General features: G+C 39.9%; 1 protein-coding gene across 1 annotated transcript in view; it reads left to right on the top strand.

Moving 5' to 3' along the window:
- The first annotated feature begins 2,382 nt into the window (after positions 1-2,382).
- Positions 2,383-20,253, top strand: part of anapc1 (anaphase promoting complex subunit 1) — a 44,603-nt gene continuing 26,732 nt past the window's right edge. Inside the window, exons 1-19 of the mRNA XM_066697289.1 lie at positions 2,383-2,598; positions 3,432-3,668; positions 3,874-4,035; positions 4,418-4,457; positions 4,626-4,726; positions 6,085-6,167; positions 6,998-7,071; positions 7,389-7,534; positions 7,699-7,922; positions 8,143-8,352; positions 9,345-9,440; positions 9,710-9,800; positions 10,037-10,102; positions 11,638-11,775; positions 12,779-12,919; positions 13,401-13,461; positions 14,626-14,813; positions 17,724-17,798; positions 19,737-20,002. Of these exons, the coding sequence (XP_066553386.1) occupies positions 3,456-3,668; positions 3,874-4,035; positions 4,418-4,457; positions 4,626-4,726; positions 6,085-6,167; positions 6,998-7,071; positions 7,389-7,534; positions 7,699-7,922; positions 8,143-8,352; positions 9,345-9,440; positions 9,710-9,800; positions 10,037-10,102; positions 11,638-11,775; positions 12,779-12,919; positions 13,401-13,461; positions 14,626-14,813; positions 17,724-17,798; positions 19,737-20,002 (2,375 nt within the window). The 5' untranslated portion in view covers positions 2,383-2,598; positions 3,432-3,455. The remainder of the gene's footprint in view (positions 2,599-3,431; positions 3,669-3,873; positions 4,036-4,417; positions 4,458-4,625; positions 4,727-6,084; positions 6,168-6,997; positions 7,072-7,388; positions 7,535-7,698; positions 7,923-8,142; positions 8,353-9,344; positions 9,441-9,709; positions 9,801-10,036; positions 10,103-11,637; positions 11,776-12,778; positions 12,920-13,400; positions 13,462-14,625; positions 14,814-17,723; positions 17,799-19,736; positions 20,003-20,253) is intronic.

Below are 20,253 nucleotides of genomic sequence, written 5' to 3'. Positions count from 1 at the left end.
TCATGAAAGAAAGCAGATACCCTAAAGGTATTGTTGTTGATTTGCTTTCTGCACATCTTTAAAAAAAAATGAAAATAATAAAATAAAATATTTGCTTGGGAATAAATACAAAGATTGTAACTATCCTTCACTGCTTTTCACAAGCTTCTCCAAGATTCCAAGCATATTTTATAATAGGCTTTCAAATAGCAAGTTTCACTTTTCTGTATTTTTCCTTTTAAATTGCATAACTTTTGCCTCTAATCTTGCCCCTGCCTGAGTCACCCACTGTCCCCTGCAGACACATACATGCAACACTTATACACGGAGTGGACTATGCAAAATCCTGTCATACTTCCATTCAATTTCTGTGGTACTGCAGCAACTTCTAGTACAACCACTACTATTCAAAAGAATAAAAGGTACTTGAAAATACTGTGCTTAAAAACTGCAAAAGTAGAAACATGATGTAACAGCCCAGAGTCCAACAAAAGAGGACTCCTCCAATTCGAACCAAGTCAATTGTCCTCCCACATTAATATAATCTCCCATGACATAAGCAGTACTTCTCTGAGAGGAGATGGCCAATAAGGAAGGTCACTGGTTTTGATACTGTAGAAATTCAATGGCCGACCTATTATCAGCTGACATTTAATGATTTAATGACTAACTCACAGATCATGCAGAGTCATATATGTGATGACTTAATAACTGAAAAAAATATGCAAGTTTTCCTTGATGTCTGTAGTGCAAGACGGCTTCTGCAGACTTTGTGAAGGAGAACAGTCTATATATTTTTCACAGAAATAATCACCATAAACCATAATTGTTTAATGCATGGTAAGCATCTACAGTCAAGATCCTATTTAGAATGAATTGCTAGGATACAGAAAATAATGTCAATTAAAAAATCCAGGAATAAATCATATCTGTTCATTTCATACAGCCTACATTCCCAACTGCGGATTCTGTAAAATGTTCATGAGCAGCATCATGTATACTGTAGCACTTTCAATCAACACAATACTGCAATTCTCCAGGTAACCCTCTTTCTGTAGTAAAATTGGTTGTGGGCATTGTTTCTTTCCTGTAAACTCTTAGGCCAAGACAACAAGGCACTCGCAAGCAACCAATAGCAAGGGTGATTGGCCTAATGTGCAATCCACCATACAGGATATATACTAGTCAGCTGTGCTCTGTAAAATAATTGAAATAGGCTGTTGAATTAAACACCTGATGCTTGTTTTTGTAAATGCTCTTACAAAGTTTTCAGTATTTTATTAACAGCATCTGCATCAATTAATCTGCCTGTCTTTATTCCTGCTTGTCTGTCTACCATGATTGCTGGAATGAAATATACAAGGCCCTTAAAGGCAGTGGATTAATGAAGTTTAGAGAGAATGTAGAGTACGTTCCAGACAGTTTGCTACTGGTTTTATTTTATCATAAGGGGAGATGATAAAACACTGCACAGACAGCAGCCATGCCTCCTATGCAGAAGATGCCATAAAAACGTACCGATGGTGTCCCGCTATGCTTTGTAAATAATGTCAGGTTGAACCCCTCAGCGCTCCACAGAGCCTGTAAAATAATGCCCTGTGTGACATTAACTGAGAAGTATATTTCTACAATTTCTACATATACTAATACAATACAAACTAAAGAGCAATCATGTGAGTAAACTGATAGACCACTAATGACACATTTGGCAATACAAATGTAGCTATGTATTACGATCAAGGTTTTAGATAATTCAACCAACCTTTCAGTTAGGTGTTTCATTGCTGGGGCATTGTTTACAGTCAAACGTTTATTTCACTGACACAGTGATGCCATAATTGTAAGTGTCCAGGGGGGAATTTGGAGGCAATGTTTGTATGGGGGGGGGGGGGAATCTTAGGGGATACTTTTTTAACCTGGAGGGATTCAGATTGAAATGGGGGAATTTAATGTTCTGTGTAATTATGCTCCTATAATATTTTATTCCCCCCAGTGGACAATCCGGAATTCCCCATATATTCTTGTAACAATATAAAATCAGGTCAATTTTAAAACACTGGAGGGAAAATATGGGATTTCTAGGACCAGTTAGGAGGGAAATTAAGGAGAGTACCTTGCAACACTTCACAGACAGCAGCCATGCCTCCTATGCAGACAGTGGCTCTGCGCAGATCTGCAGAATCACACCGATCCCATTGGTGGAGCAATGCAGACCCGCGCAGAACTGCGGACATCTGCGCTACACATTATTTTCTACAGATGTTTGTCGGGTATGGGTGCCTGGAAGGCAGTTTGAGTTGCTCGAACTTCTACCAACACAGTCCCGTAAAAAACACGCACACAATTGCGCCCTCCCTTGGCTGTACTCTGTCTTGTGATTGGTTCAGGGGAGATGCTGTAGGCTCACGGGATACCAAGATGGCCGCGCCCTTTTGAATGTCTGTGTTATTATCCTTATCTTTTTTTAAATGTTACTTTCTCATAGGTTTGGGGCAGGTTTTGGTGTGTTTATTTGTTTTGTTTTTTAAATTGTATATTCACCCCCGTTGTCAAATATCATAGGACACAAGCCACGCAAAGGACTCCGAGAGCCAACAGCAGACGATTCGTTATTAACAGGTTCGTGTTTCCTTCAGTTCCTGGCGTGACAGCAAAGCACAGGTCCCGCTGCGTTGAGTACATTCTCTGCTTCTTTAACGTTACATTTTTTGGTATTGCTTTATTATTAACTTAATTTATTAGGACATAGTGCATTATTGATTTGCTGACGGCAAATGTTATCCCTTTATCAACGTACCGTTATAGGTGTGGATTTCAATGAGGTTCAGTTAGCTAACTTGGTATGGAATTAACTAGTAATACCCCAAAATACAATGTATGCTACATACATTTTTCTTGTAATGTATTGTATTTTTAGATATCTGTGGAAGGGATATATTTAATTTTGCTTTGCCTACTGTCTATTCCTCTGCAACGCAAAGACCAGACGAATCAATTCCGTATTTGAATGACCAGATTGCATTATTTAGTCTAGATTTCATCCCTCAGTCTATTATTAATGTTTTTAAAGACATATAAATGTGAATGCTGCGAACTGACGTCAATGTTTTCCAAACTTTATTTTTCCTTATGTGCAACTAATAATTAAAAGCATCAGCTCATTTTGCTTTCAGTAAAAACAATAATGCTGGGTTTGTGACATGAACAAGGAGGATTTTTTTTTATCCCAAAAACAATTGTTATTCAAGTAACTGAACTTCAATATATTATGTTAATATGTAGCCTGTGTGTGCAAGAAGACGCTATTGCTGCCATTACTGAAAATTAAAACAGCACTTCCAAAAACAAAACATAGACTGTGACATTGAAATGTACCCATCCAATAAAGGGTATTGTCTATAAAGGAAAGAATGTGGTGGTATTGCCATTTTTAATCTGTGTTCCCCCCACAGAAATAATGCTGATATCTGGAACTCATGTCGAACGTCTATGAAGAGAGAGCCACAATGATAGCCGCAGGGGAATTGCAGGAGTTTGTCCCGTTCGGTCGTGAGCACTGCAAGAACCACCCGAATGCAGTGAACCTGCAGCTCCGGCAGCTGCAGCCGGCCTCTGAGCTGTGGTCCTCTGACGGGGCTGCGGGCCTGGTGGGCTCCCTCCGGGAAGTGACGCTTCAAGAGAAAGAGAGGGTAATGCCTAGGAGTCTGTCTTTTGATTGAATATTGATGAATGTTGCGTGAAGCTCTAGCCACCTAGAATCAGTTTCCCTCATTTCTTCCCACTGATAAATCAAAAGAAGTGAAATGGTTTTCCAAGTAACCGCTATCAAACACTTTGCTTGGTATCTTTCTGAGGCAGGGTCTGTGCTTTATATTGTGTTTGCTGGTGTTACAGGAAAGCTGGCAGCTGCGGAAGGGCGCGGGTGGAGAGATGGATGAGGTGGAGCACGAGGAGGAGCTGTATGTGGCTGGAAATATGGTGATCTGGAGCCGTGGAAGCAAGAACCAAGCCTCTCATGTGTATAAGGCCTTTACTGTGGACAGTCCGGTGCTGCAGGTAGGTTTTGGGAAAAAAAAAAAGTCGCCATTGGTCCTTTTATTACTTTTTCCCCCTTTCTTGCCTGCATGATCCCTCCATCCTTTATCAATAACCGCTTCATACAGTGCAGGATCACAGTGAGCCGGAGCCCAACCTGGCGGACTAAGGGCATCAGACAGGGTACACCCTGGAAGGGATGCCAGTCCATCTCATCAGGGACATTTTGAGATGAATGGATTCCCACATCCTGGACTCTTGTGTTTTCTGCAGTCATCAGTGCCATGTGTAAAATATAACTGCTAGATTCATACCCCACCCTATTTACAGTTTCATTCAAGATGGCGTGGAATGTTATTTATGTTTTTTCTTCTGTGGAAGTAATTATTTTTAATTTTTTTAGGCCTTGTGGTGTCATTTTGATGTACCTCAGAATAAAAAAGGTAAGTGTTTTGAATATGTAACAACCTATTTGAACGACATATAACTGACTTCATGAGCTGAAATAACTCCAGATGTGATCCCAAAAGACATAGTACTAGTTTACGTTTCAAAATGCCCAGCCTTGTTATCCAGCCTTGAAATGATTTACTTTTGAATTGTGGTTTCAGAACAAGGCAATGTGGAGCAGACTGTCTGCATCGTTCAGAGCACATGTGTGAATGTTCACAGTGTGACCGGGAAAGACTTTATCTCCCCGTTGCCCTTTCAGGTGAGATTACACATTATCAAAAGCAGTTATCGTCCTTTGATGCAAAGTAAAATACAACCTGCACACTGTGATTTCACTGAAGACTGCTTAAAAACAATGTATTAATTCTATGTAGCTGTGAGAACAAACACAAATAGCCACCTTTTTCTGTAGTATTAACTAAATATTTTCTTGTTTCCTTCATTTTAATCTTGTAATAATAAATGAAAACCACAAGAGACCAAATGTCCTTTGTGGGTGCCAGTACTTCCAGATTGATGTTTTTGAAGTACTAATATTTCATATTAGATTTGTAATAGTCCACTAATGTCAACCAGGGGCACCCCTGTAATTAGAAAGCCTCACTTCTCCTAAATAGCCTGTGATCTGTGGTATTTATTTCATTGTTGAATGATAAATAAGGTTAAGCACGATTAACCCTACACCCCCTTATAGCGTTTTGTCGGCTGGGTACTGATCTATGACAATATTGCTAAATCAATTATATCAGAGCCTGAGGCACTGTGAGTGATGCTTGCAGATTTTAAAATAAAGAAAAATAGTAGGTTTGAAAGATTGTAGGTTTTGCACACAAGCAGAATAACATTGTATCAGTTCTATGTGAGGGTGTAGGGCAGGGGTTTCCTACTGTAGCCTTTGAGATTTCCAGTCCTCCGCTGGGTTTTGCTCCAAATTAAGGGTCAAATTAATAGCATTTCTTAAAACTAATTATGAACACAGTTTCCTTAGTCATATTAAGATTGTCGTGTTTTCTTGCTTTATCATGTTCAAGAAGTCTACATTTAATCACTAATAAATGACAAAATGTCAACACTGAGAAGTGTCACTAAAGACTTATCCCCCTGCCTGAACTCTGAGTTACATCACACAAAGGGAGCACACCCCCTGGAACAGCGCTCTCTTGATGCACAGTATAGAAGTGATCTAATAAAAATAATATTTTTTATGAGAACATGATGTATAAGATACTGGAGCCTCTTACAAGTTGGTTTTGGGAAGTACCTGAATACAAGCACAGCATAACCCTGACAATGAATGAGTTAACTGAACATATTAACATCATATACTGAACATGTACTGGCTATCATAGCTTAACTCCCTATTTGTTTAATTGTGGCCTTCAGAAATCTCCTGTTTAAAATAATACAAATAATCAACCATAATTGCAAATGACCGAGAGATCTGGTTTGGGAACAGCCTGCAGGATATAGTTGTAAGCCTATTATTTGTAAACATTTATATCCATGTAAATCATGTTTAATGTGTCTAAACATTTTTTTATTTTGTAATTTAGAAACCTTATAAGTTGCCTCAGATAAAGGTGACTGCTAAATTAATCTTTAGTTTTTTTTCTTAAGGTATCAACAGTGTGGCCGACCAAGTTTGGTTTGCTCTTCGAGCGCAACAATCCTGCATCAGATTTCCCACAGAGTCCTCCAAGGTAAATTAAAATGTCTTTCTTAAAATCAATACATAATGTACTTTCTATGATCACTCCCATTCTGAAATGGTTACTATGTTTTTATTTATTTATTTTTTAATCCTGTGTTTGAGTTGCACAATTTAAATTCATGATAGCTTTTATGATCCCAGATTCGGCTGCTTTGTAGAGTCACAAGGAAGTGTTTGTTGGGATTGATTATTTTAAGGGTTCAATTATGGGCTAGACCAAAGCAAATCTTTGACCTAACATGAATCAGAAAAATCAAATTGTGATTGGGTACAGATTTGTTCTATTTCAGTTTTACCTCCGTGGGAGATTACACTCAAAATGTAGGTTGGGAGAAGATATTTACTGATTGACCCATCCACTGTATCTTGTTAGAGCTAAAAACCCTTAAAAAGAATGTGATTAAAAGGTGAATCAGTAAGAAATATTGATACTAGAGGTGTTGACAGCAGGATATTAAAAATGGGCCAAGATAAATGGTTATAAAGAGACTTTTATGGCCTGATTTATGTATACAGATTCATTAAAAAAAAAAAAAAAATTATATATATATATATATATGTATATATGTGTGTGTGTATATATATATATATATGTATAGAAAGTTCATACATGGTGCATTTGATAATCACTCAGGTGAAAGCAGTTTTAGAAATTACTTTCTTACTATTACTCTCATAGTGTGACTGAATAAGATCAAAGGTGTTATGTGTTTTCAAACCCTACTGCGCAACGGTGAGTCTTTCTTGATAATGTGATTGCACTAATGTCTGAACAATTAGCATTTAAAAGACTATCAATTTGTTTAAATCTCTTGCCAGGGAGCCCTTGCCCACTATTTTCAGCATGCTGCATCCATTGGATGAAATTGCCCCTGTAGTGTGCAGGTCCACAGGTAAGACTTTTTTCTCGGGTGATGGATTTTGATGGATAAGTCGGCCTCTAACTGAAAACTGAGTTTGGGCCCACCAGATTAATGTGGCTTCATTGTGACCTTGAATTAGCTACAGTTACCATTGTTGTTTTTATTCTGATTAATACCTATTAAAATTGGTCATTACTTCCCCTTTACTGCAGGCACAGTGTCTAAATATGTTATGTTATGTTGTTAAGAGGTATTATTCAGTCTTTATAAGGGGCTGTGCTATGAGGGAGAATTTGTATCCAATAAAGACCAGTTTATCAGTGGGTGTAATCTGTGTTTGTAAGCAGGTCTGTTCGAAGCAGCCCGGGTGCAGTATGTCACCGACAGCACCCTGAGGATTGTTTTCACCAGCTTGGAGCCGTCAATTATCATGACGTATGACACAGTGCAGTACATGCACACCATCTGGGCCCTGCGCAAAGTGACAAAGGAGGTATGCTTAGTCTGCAAGCCTGGAATGTCTACACTGTCCCGACATGACTTAAGATCTACAGTGTTGTGCTCATGGGAAAAGGTGTAGTATAAAGGAAAGTAGGACAATCAGAAATGAAATGCACTGTATCTACTGCACTCTGAAGCGTCTCTTGTCCCCCTCAGGAGCAGTCGATGGTTCTTAAAAACCCAGAGCAGATTGCCACCCCACAGAACCTCGTGGCCACCATCTCCCTCACTGCACACCTCCGCCAAGTCTCCAAAATGGACTCCCCGTCCGCCTCCCCTTTCCAGAGTTACTCCCTGCACAACCAGAGCAGGGTGACGTCCTCACCGGGGCTGCACTCACGATCCCACTCTCCCTCCATCTCCAACATGGCGGCACTCAGGTCAGTAAAGCCTCTCGCTCTTTAGAAACATCTCGTGGTGAAAGAGTGCTCAGTTTATGATGCACATGTGTATATATATTCCAGGGATGACAAAAAGATGGCATACTGACGGGTTCACACAAATTTAGCAGCTTGTTTGAATTAAGTGTTAAAATAGACACTTAAATGTCACGTTTTATAATCTTAGTGTGCCATGTGACTTCTTTTCCTTGACTCGCAGTCGCTCTCATTCCCCTGCCATCGGGGTGCCGTCCTTCTCCGGGGCCCAGCGCTTCAACATGTCCTTCCACACTCCCTCGCCGAAGGGCCACAGCACCTGCCACTCCCCCAATAGCACCCTCAACGAGTCCTTCCTCGCGCCCGAGACCGAGCCCATCGTACCTGAGCTGTGCATGGAGCAGCTGTGGGCAGAGCCTGCGTCCAGTCACCGGTATCTCTCCGTCATCCTGTGTGTGTGTGATTTATGTACAGGTTTCCACTAAGAGCGAAAATAGAATAAATACAATGATTTGTGGCAATGTGGGGAAGCAATAAATGAGGCAAACAGAATGTTTGGTTATATTGTCAAAAGTGTAGAATTTAAAGCAAGGGCAGTAATGTTAAGGTGGTAGAGCTCATCTGGAATACTGTGTACAGTTCTGGGCTCCACACTTCAAGAAAGATATCGCTGCTTTAGAGGCAGTTCAGAGGAGAGCAACCAGACTTATTCCAGGTCTGAAGGGAATGTCCTACTGAGAGACTGAGGGAACTGAACCTTTTCACCCTGGAACAGAGGAGACTATGTGGGGACTTGATTCAAGTCTTCAAAATCATTAAGTTTGTGTCATATTGTGCAGAAGGTTGGGGTTGGGGTGGCTTGCCATCTCAGTTCTGTCCATATTTGAATACGAAAATCTCACAATCGAGCGATCTAGCTAAACCGCTATATGTAGTTGAGTTCAGTTTTCGTGATGTATGTGTTTATTTTAAGTGAGGAGTCTTCTGCTGTGTGTACTGTAATGCTTCGATGTTCTATGTTGAAAGAAATGCACCTGCCATGAGGTTCTTTGTTGTTGTTTTTTACTGATCAAAGGAAGTCTGCACATCAAAAAGTAATAGATTGCCACTTCATAAGGGCCTAAACCACAAATCTACAAAAGAGCATTGATAAGCAGCCAGTGATTTCGTAACTGTTTTATGAGGAGGCCCTGGTTGTGGTTGAGAAGCCCACCCACCTCAATGAAATTATCCCCAAAATAAGTACATCAATAATGAATGTGATGTATCAGGTTTTTTGGGTGGAAAGACTAAGATATTATGTCTCTGTTTTCAATGGGGTCTTGGTAGGTCTTCAACTGCCATACGTGTTTTATTTTCTTTGTAACGACAGGATTTATTTACTCCGCTAGTGTGGTACATGAGCATTTTAAATTGATTTTTCAGGGAGAAGACCTGCCAGGCATCAAAAGTGTTCATCACCTCTGACCTCTGCGATCACAAGTTCCTGTGTTTTTTAGTTGAATCCCAGCAACAGCTAAAGTAAGTTAATTGGATTGTGAGCTTTCAGCTGTCAGACCATGGCATGCTGTTTGACTGTAGAGAAAATTAATAAATAATCAAAGTACAATCAATATTTTGCTATTGACGGACAAAGGGGAACATTGTGTACAATAATGACTTCCAAGTTACATTCATTTTGAATATTAAACATCATTGTGTGACTTTAATTTAACAGTGTATGAGAAAATCACAACAGGATGGTTGGTCATGAATGAATGCATAACCTCTTCTGTTTGTTGTTGATGCAGATGTGTGAAGTTCATTGAAAGCAATGACTTGTCTCAGTTGATATTTGTGTCCGTCACCACAATTGCTGCAAAGGACGCCGCACCACTGGAGGTAAGACGACTGGGGGGGGGGGGGGGGGTGCAGCTGATGGTTTTCTAGGGTGAATCTTGATAAGAGCTTAGTAATTTTGGTCAAAGTTAATTTGAGCTTGATGTCAGAACAAATAGATATTCGTCTCTGAACTTCAGTTCTTTGGATTCAAATGTAGAAGATGGCCAATTACAGTTTGATGACTATTCTCACTATTGTGACCCCAGCAGTCATTTCCAGTTGCTTCTCCTTCACAGAATATCGATGCCATGCTGGTACTGGAGTCTAATGGTTGCCTGGTGTTGTACACTGGCATCTCTCGGGTATGTTTCGGAAATCTCACCATTATGAACGGCATAAAGATGGGCTGGTGTTTATCTGTCTTATTAGTTAAAGGAATCTTGACAGACAAGAAATAGTACGTCAATTCACGAGAAAAACAGTCTCTATCTATGTACACAGGCTCTCGTACAAATAGATTACAGTACAAGACAGTCATTTAGACAATAAAACCATGGATTAGTCATAGAAATAAGTAGCATTTTGTTAGTTTCAGTTTATTACTCACTTTGGCCGACTGTGCAATAACAGGTCCGAGATGAGACGGGTTTGACTGGAAATCCTAATATGAGAAATCGATAGAGGAATAAGTAGTACAAATTTAACCCATTATTTGTTTTTAAGCACTCACTTTTACTGTCTTTCATAAAGTAGTTGATATGACTGTTTTAACTGGTGAAACAGAATAGATGTCATTGTACATGTGATGAGAGTGAATGGAAATATATAATACATATATACTACCAGTCAGACGTTTTAGAACACCCCCATTTTTCCAGTTTTTATTGAAATTTAAGCAGTTCAAGTCCAGTGAATAACCTGAAATGGTACAAAGGTAAGCGGTAAACTGCAAGAGGTTAAAAAAATATGTTTAGGATACCAAAAACTGAACAATTATGTACTTTTCAGAGTTATATACTGTTACTACACCCTCTTAGCATTATTTGGCAGTGTTACGCACAGCTCCTGTGCATAGAAGTTACACTGTATTCCTACAATGCGCACATTGTTTGAAAGCTTATTCTCTTGCCTACCAGCGTGTTTCATTCTCAAACACACCTGATTTACAGTTTCCGTGTCACCCCCTGTCATTCAGAGCCCTGGGGATAAATGCGCAGTCTGCTCCGAGGGGGGGGGGCGGTCTCAATCAGACGGTCACAGATCACTCAGTTTCAATCAGATTTCTTTGCAAATAGGCTTGATTTGTTTAGAACAACCTTAATCCAGTATATATTATTTGATGTTCTATCAAACACAGAGAAGCAATTATGCAATTATGTAAAATCGTTGTGTATTAGTACACTGTAAACAGAGTTTTCCATTTTGACATTTTGAGCTCTCTACGGGTTTGTATTCCTACTCAGACCAAGTATTCCCCCCATTTCAGAATGTGGAAGGGGGGGTGGTTTTCACATCAGAGAATGTTTCACATTGTTATAAAGCTGAGAGTCTCGGCATTCATGGGATACCAAACACTTGGCAAATAACACATCAGTGAAGAGTACACATGGGATTAAAGAGAAGCACAGGGATTTGTGGCCTTTTAAGGATACCAGAGGGGTTTGTCCGCTTAAGGGGTTACATTTTGTTAAACAAAACGATTCCATGATTTATTTTTATCTTCAATTGTTTATCTGTTCTATGCTTACATTGAGTACATTGAGACATTTAACTGTATATATTTAAATAAAAACTGGAAAAATTGAGGTGTTCTAAAACTTTTCACCAGTAATGTATATGTGTATGAAAATAGAAAGGTGAATGATGCTAGCTGTCATGTCTATGATTCCTCCCCCAGGTAGGGAAGGTTTTTATTCCTGGGCTGCCAGCTCCTTCTCTCAGCCTGTCCAACCCAATGCCACGGCCCAGCACTCCCCTGGAGAGCATCAGCACCCCTGCCAGGTCTCTGGGCCGACACCTGGGCCGTCTGGACGAGGTGAGTGCTGTCCATGTAAGAAAAGCTCCAAAGCCAGATAATTACTTACATAAGGTACCGTCTATCCCGACAGCCTAATTGCTTCATGTCTCTCAATATGTCAATCAATTTTACAATTAGGCCTCACAGTTGCAGGAAGATTGGGATTCTTCAGCCAGGCAGTCTGGATTAAATCACCATTATCATGGACAATGTATTTTTGGGGAGTTCCTATCAAAGGTCTTTGATAGTTAGATATTCTTTATTTACTTCAGCTCTTTTTTTTTTTTTTTTTCCGTTTACTGATAAAGGTTGAACAGGTTCAAACATTAATATAATTTTAAATGTGGTTGTATACTTGTCAGGATCTGAAATTATTCAATATTATTTAGTTTTCCAAAGATTTGCTTTCTGGTGGCTCATTTTTGTCATAAGAAGTGACCTCTAACGCAGACACTACAATTGTTTCGATTACAATATCTATGTTAAAAGTTCTTCTAATCTTGAATTACAAACTTAACTATTACAAATTACTCTTATAGTATGATTATATTTATATTATCTTTTAAATGTAAGGGAGTTTGTTTAGAACAGATAGAAAGACAACATTATATACCAGCGGAGTGAAAACAAAAAACATATGTAGTTAGTTATTTGGGTCAAACAGCCCTCCGGAAGTGAAAGGTCAATTTACCTGCCTGCTTCATACGTAGTCTTTATTTTATCTGTAAGCTTCAACAAACCACAAATGACCAAGTCAAACAGAGCTGCATCCCTTTTTGATTCCCTACATTATTTTCTGCGATTTACCTTCCAAACCTCGGGAAAAATATATTCTCCTAATTGGACACAAATCCCAATTTTTGCCTCGGCCCCACCACCTCCTTGGCAGATTAATATAAATATTTTCAATTCCTTCAATTACTTCTAATCCAGAAAACAGACTCCTGTATTTATCTCCAGTCCTTCATTTTGATCGGCGTTTGAGGTCATCAATCAAAACTTTCCTTTTGAATCACTCCAGGTTGTGATGCTCTCCCCTGTGCCTGAACTAAGAGGTGCTTCGAAGCATCACGAATCCTCCTTACTGGAAGACTGTACGTTTCAGCAGATTGGGACCTACATTCATTCGCTCAGAGATGCTGTTCACAACAGAGTCACTCTGGTAAGTAGGCCGGTTGTTCTCTAGCCTACTCACAGAATGCTGCAAAATAACTTTGTAAGACTCTTTTTGGTTGTTCCTGTATGTGGATAATACTTGAGTAGCTATAGATCACTGATCTATGTTGAAAATAAATATGTAAATGTAATAATAGTCCTATACAAAAAGCCCTTCAGTGTACCAATGCATTTTAACCAACAGGGGGCTGTTTAGTAATAAAATAATTTCCTTCAGCCATGATGTGCAAGTGCATGTTAATGTATATATTTGTTTTTGCATCTGAATATAATGGTTTAAAATATTGATATTTATGAATGATTTCGGTACAGTTGAATTTCATTCGTGTTTAAATGATCACATGTTCTCCTATTTAACCAAACTGCTATAATGTGTCTGATTTGCCTTTTCATCCTATTGATTTGATCTGGTAAACATTGGCTGCTGGCATTCCTGAAATCACATGTTCTGTTTTGTCTGTCTGCAGGAGATGAGTAATGGCCAGATGCTAAGGATAAATATTCCTGAGATAGCCACATCAGAACTGGGTGAGCTGATCATACGTTATATTAACAGATTAATTAACTAATGAGTGACAGCTAAAGGTCAAACTTTATCCAGCACACTTGCTATATCCATCAGAATTAATCTTATATCTTAAATATGTTCCTTAGCTGAGAATATAATTTGATGACCCTATTGCTTCTAAAGAGACGGTGATGAATAGCGTTCTGCTTTGAGACTCGCCATTTCTGACCAAATCAAACTTCCCTCACATTGCATATTACAAACGTGAACCAAGCTGCTGTTTTAGTTTTAGTCCCAATCCACTTCTACAACGTATAAATGAATCCAAATTCTGCACGTAGGTGAAAGTTTTTCTCCATTATATCCTAGTGACCTCTTCATATGCAAGATCCTTTCATTTATCTTTCATCCAAAAAGGCCGACCTCATTCCTACATGCCGATCTGCTACGCACTGATTTTGACTAATGTTCACTAGTCTACATAGCTAATTAGGCGAATTGCAGGCAACTGGGTCTGCCCGGTATTTGAGCAACAAATTGCCTTGAGTATTTAATCACTACAGGGCAAACAGCCCCCTCTGTTCCTCTCCATGCCTCACTGCTGCTGCCATCTCTGCCGGTGGATGCAATTGTGTAATTATCTACCAGTAGCATCATTTCCTGGCACCAGTTTTAAGGTATACTGAGACTGTGGTTTATGAAATTACCGAAACAGAAAAGTCAAAGGCAAACGTTTCCCCACTTTCTCTCATTAGTAGCTCTTAATTGATGTGCTGTAATTAACAGTTGTTACTTTTGATGATCCTGTCTTTTGTCAGGATTAGTCACCATAATTATCTCTACAATGTATCAGTTGTGCTTGTGCTAAGGAGTACAATGGGCATGTCTTTTCATAATAATTTTCTATATCCTATTGTATTTCTTCTAAGATAACTCAACAGTACCTTAATTAAATGTTATTAACTTCTAATTGAAGCCAAAGCTGTATATTTATATAACTCTACATTAAATGAATTGGTATTTAAGCCACACTGACTTGAGCATTTTTTACGCATTAGCAAATTAATTTTCTTCCGCCTGGGTAAATTATGGCTCTGATTATCTGTTTGGGAATGATACCCAGACTTCATTCATTTTCTGAACCTTTATTCTCCTGTATTACTCTCCCCCTCCTTTTGTTACAGTTAAGAAATGCCTTCTCGCAATTAAATTCATCCTTCCCAAAGAGACGGCAGTGAAGGTGCTGATTAAGTGGTACAATATCCACAATGCTCCTGGAGGACCCAGCTTGCACTCTGAGTGGAACCTGTTTGTGACCTGTCTCATGACCCTCATGGGCTACAACACCGAACGACTGGGATGGACCCGCAATGTGAGTAACACTTCCTGTCTGGTACGACCGACGTAGGTCAGGGATCTGCGACCCTGGTATCTGAGAACCATGACACTGCACCTCTTACAGGTAGCTTTAAGTTGACGGCAAACAGACCCTAAAAACAAGTTCACCTGTCTTTCAAATGTTAACGTTAAACATACTAGGGAAACGGTACAAGAAAAACAAAATCATTATTAAAACAATGAAACTCCTTTTTGGGGCTTTTTTGGGCCAACTTACTTACAGATACCTTGCATGATATATATACATTCTGTTACCCCTTTACTGTTGTGTATATGTAGTACATTTTGTGTGTTCATGTAAGTCATATAACGTGTATGGTAAATTACTTATGTTAATAGTAATAATAATACTACTAATAATATTGAGCAAATAATTTGTGCAGTGAAACCATTCAGAACTGAGCTGTAATGAATTCCAGCAAGATACTCCTCTCCAGGGCTTGTCTTGTAGATTCCATGCCTCGGGTTTAGAGAAATTGTCCAGCTCTGTTCAAGGAAAGGGAATTTGTGTTGACCTTCTTATAGTGGTAGAGCAGTTTTGAAGGGACTCCCCACATAGAAAATAAGAAGATACTTCTTAAACTGAAGTCCGTCTTTAGCTGGAAGTAGGGCAGACAATATGACAAAAATCCTATTGTCTTTGATTTGCATTTCCTGAGAACAAACCTCTTTAAAAGCATCTCTGACTTCACTTTTCCTAGAAATGCTTCAAGAACAGTAAATCCGAGAGAGCAAGTACATCTGTGATTTGGCAGACACTTTCTCTAGTGTCTGTATGTGGTCGTGCTTTGAGCTAGTCTGAGCAGCACCTCCACAAGTAAAACTTAGACTAAGAATGGAGTGGGCTGGCCTTATCTCTCAGAATGATACAACTGTGAGGTGTTTATGCAGGGATAACCCACACTTGTGTCCCACTGAGCAACTCATTTCCAGCCTTCATTAGTATAAGACATTATTTTGGAGCAGGTAGAATGCCACTGTATGTAGTGCAGGTTGAGTTTTATAGTTTAGAGATGACTGCTTTTAACATGGTTTATGGTATTAGCTAACTGGGACAAGGAGAGACGCAAGGGTGTCGGTTTTTCTGCTGGCGTTGGAGGTGTCATCCAGGGTTTGCTGTACCACGGCAACCCCTGAGTGTGTGTAAGCAAGCCTGGTTTTCACTAGGAATTCCCCGAGTTTGAAGGGTTACATGCCTTGTTTGTGCTATGACCTTACACGTCTGAAAAGTGACAACTTATTTCACGTGTGCTTGGAAATGTACTTTCAACTCCCCTGCATTGCTGTGAGGGCTGTAGCTGTGCCTCTAGGTGGTTAACAACCGTCTGATCAAACGAAGAATAGTATACCAATGCAAGATTCATTTTGTCGTGACTGTTTGCAAGTTAAAATGCCAATAATGTCATGGTGTTCTCTTGATTATTGCCTAACCGATGAGATGGGAGGCTTCTTCAGCAGTGAGATGATCTTCTGCATGGGATTTGACACGGAGACCTGCTTTGAATTGTGATAATGTATTTCAGGATGTCATTAAAGTGCTCAGGGTATTACATCTAGATTTGTGTTATTTAGCACAAATTACACTTGATGGTGTGAGCACGCTTGCAATCACTCGGCTGATTTGTAGTCATGGGAGCGTTAACTGGTGGAATGCGAGGGCTGCGTTCAGATTTTGAGGTAGTGAGGAAATCATGGTCAGATTTCTAAGGTCAGTTACAAACACAAACCGCTAGGTGGCTGACAGAAAATGGGAAGAAGGCCTCTTCATTTCTTCTCAGATATATTTCTGTCTATTCACTCTGGCCGGACGGTGAAAGCTGCTCATGTGACTAAAGAAGAGGAAGATTGTAGCAGGAACAGGTTGAAACTAACGTCAAACCTGTAAACCTATGTATAATGTTAAAAAACAAGTTTTGACTTTTACTGTGAAGATGTTTCTCTCAGGGGCCAGGTTTGAGTAGTTTGTGTTTCTCGGATGCAGCTCTGACATTGGTAAGAAAGGAGTGCTGTTAGTTTTATGGTGAGATTGGAATTATCATGGCACTTTGCTTTAATTTCTATCAAGGTTTCATCCCATGATTGGTATATAAAGAATTTGCATATTTACATGGATCTTTCTGTAAGGATCTTTAGTATAGTGTTAATGTGGTATTTTATGTTGTTCTATTGCAGGGATATCTTAGCATTGTGGGGCATAAGCACAAAAACTGTTTTTAAAATAGTTAATAGAATTTGCCTTCATCTGCCTGTATCTCTTTTCACTCATCATTTTGTTTTCATCAAAATTATTTATGGTAGACTTTTTTTTCCACCTGGAGTTAAGTGAGGGTTTAAGTATTGCTCTAATGCAGATACTGGCTGGGCTTGTTATATTTAAGCATGTTAAAGAGTATATACTCTGGTTTAGGGCCTCTGTTAATAAATAAATAATAGAAACAGTTTTTTAATCAAATGTTTGTGAAATAGTATTCAACATATTACTTGTTTTAGTAATAAATCCACAAAAAAGAAATCCACAAAAAGAAACACTATATCAAAGAAAAACTAAATATGACACCTCCCATCAGTTTCCAAAGCTGATAAACCACCGTCTCATTCCTGATATAATAAAACCTACAGTTATTGTTTAAATGGAGGTGATATGTATTATATATTTTACGGTCTGTATATATGACTGTTGCATTTGACTATTTGCATTCTTGCCTTTTCAAAGAGTTTTCAAGTTGAGAACAAAGTGAAATGAGCATTGATCTCGAAGATCTGTAGACCCACATTGAGAACGAATCAAAGCTCTGTATGACATAATTCTCTTGAAAAAGGAAAACGGAGATGCTGGTGACTTGCAAATTCCACTTTTTACTTTAACCTCTCTCTTTCTCCACAGCTCGATTTTGAAGGATCTCTCTCTCCAGTAATTGCTCCGAAAAAACCCAGGCCTTCAGAGATGGGCTCAGATGACGTAAGACGTTGTTTTTGTTGTTTTATACACTGATCAGCCATAACATTATGACCACCTGCCTAATATTGTTTAGGTCCCCCTTTTGCTGCCAAAACAGCCCTGACCCGTTGAGGCATGGACTCCACTAGACCTCTGAAGGTAGCTATGGTATCTGGCACCAAGACGTTAGCAGCAGATCCTTTAAGTCCTGTAAGTTGCGAGGTGGGGCCTCCATGGATCGGACCAGCACATCCCACAGATGCTCGTTTGGATTGAGATCTGGGGAATTTGGAGGCCAAGTCAATACCTTGAACTCATGATTCGTCAGACCAGGCCACCTTCTTCCATTGCTCCGTGGTCCAGTTCTGATGCTCATGTGCCCATTGTAGGTGCTTTCGGCAGTGGACAGAGGTCAGCATGGGCACCCTGACAAAATGTTCATCTGCTGCCTAATATATCCCACCCACTAACAGGTGCCATGATAACGAGATTATCAGTGTTATTCACTTCAGCTGTCAGTGGTCATAATGTTATGTCTGATCGGTGTAGACACTATTTTGTAATGTCACATAGCTGAGAGAGAGAACAAAGACCAGATTAATATCTTCATATATTTTATCACCTAGACAGATTTCGTAAGAAACAAGTCTTTATACATGTACAGAGAGAAATGGAAACCCATGCTAATTAGGACATAGATCGTTGTTAACTGCTCTTTCGTTTGGGCCAACATTCAATGTTCTTTACTGTGAAACCAAGTAACTGCTTTATAGAAACTCTGCTGTGTGAAGTGTTTCCCAACCTCCTCCCAATTGTTATTAAATGTATAAATATTTTATTCAGTCTATATTGTTAGGTTTAAATTGAAATATATAATTATGCCCTGAGAGTTTCTTTTGATGTATTACAGCAGTACATATTTTTGGTGGATTGCCTGACAATTTAAAGACTAATATTATTTTGTTGCAAGCTGACAGCCATTACAGGACGACAATGAGTTTGGGGATGTAGAGAGGGGCTGCAGGGTCTAAGCAGTATGTCACCAAACTGTTCGTAAGGTGTTGATGGTCCCACGGCGAACAATTTTTCTAAGAAAAAATGAAATCTATCTGCGTTATATCTGCTAATGCTAGTGGGACTGTTGCTGATGGCATCTCTGTGATCCATGAGCTGCTGTCGACAGCAATACCATTAGTGTGGCTGACGCTGCCTGCAATTGATGCTACCAAGCTGGGTGTCCCACGTTTGTAACGCTGTGGCTATGGCACTGATTTTTGAAGCCATTTCGACTGGGCTCTCTATGTTCATCTTCTGAGACAAAGTCCAAAACCTGGGAGATTGCTCTCTGAAGGACGTGCGAATCATATGCCAGTCCTTGTCAGTTTTGCTTGGGTGGTTCCAAAACTAGTGTTTCTGACGGGCCTGGTGAAAGGATAACATCAAGAGAGTATTCTTGCATAACATTCTTACTTCGATGCCTGCACAATGTGCTTATCTTGTCAGTTTGGGCTTCACGCTTTTAAACCACAAAGATACTATACATTTATCCCGTTATCGTTCGGCACTTACTCACCACAGTTCTCTCACTCTCTGAGGGTCTCATGGCTTTTGTTTCAGCCAAGCGCCGAGTTACGTCATTAGTCTGATCAGCCAATTCCGTGAGTGAATGTAAAAATAGGTGGCCAAATAGGGTATATTGAATCAAAGACATCATTAATTGTAAAAACAACAACAAAAAGTATTAGATTATTTAATTGAGAGAAGTCCAATTGGAATGATAACCAGAGGATACTGAACTAGCTTTAAGAAACCTTCTGTGCAGAGTTTAGATTGTAGTTGTTGTAGTTGTCCTAATCCCATAACCTTCTACCTCAAAGGTGTGCAGAAAGCAACAGAGACCCATCCCACTTAGCGTCAGAGGCCTTCTTCGATCTAAATATTCTTTATATTCGTTTCTAGGACTGGGAATACCAGCTGAGCTCCGACTACCACCAGCAGCTGGAGTCTCGGCTGTTGGCCAGCACGCTCTTCCTAGATCCGGTGGAGGCCCCTCCGCCTTCGGACGATGCCTCCCCCCCGCTCAGCCTTGACCCCTCGGCGCTCCTCTTCGGCCACATCCCTGCGGTCTTCTTCGTCCTGCATCTGGTATACGAGGAGCTGAAGCTGGACAAGCTCATGAGGAAGGGCACGCGCTCCCTCGTCGTCCTCCTGCAGCAGCTGGCCAGGTATGCGCCCCGCCACAAAACCCTCCTCTGGGCTGCAGGGTGCGAACGCAGGCGCAGCCAGATTGTGGTCGATGGCAGTTAACACTCCCCCCCACTAGAGACGAATTTCTGCTGCAACAGTCATCTGGATAATTTGCTGAATTGGAGCGCTTTCTGTCACATGTGGCTGTTTCTCATCAGTTATTCTGATGTGCAACCCCACCTCCCACCTTCCCCTGCCTCCTCCCCCGAGATGCCCCATAGTTCGACCC

Source organism: Amia ocellicauda, chromosome 23 (genome assembly GCF_036373705.1).
Source record: "Amia ocellicauda isolate fAmiCal2 chromosome 23, fAmiCal2.hap1, whole genome shotgun sequence".
Taxonomy (NCBI): Eukaryota; Metazoa; Chordata; class Actinopteri; order Amiiformes; family Amiidae; genus Amia; species Amia ocellicauda.
The sequence above is the reverse complement of the archived record's forward strand: the minus strand, read 5'-3'. Positions and strand labels throughout refer to the sequence as shown.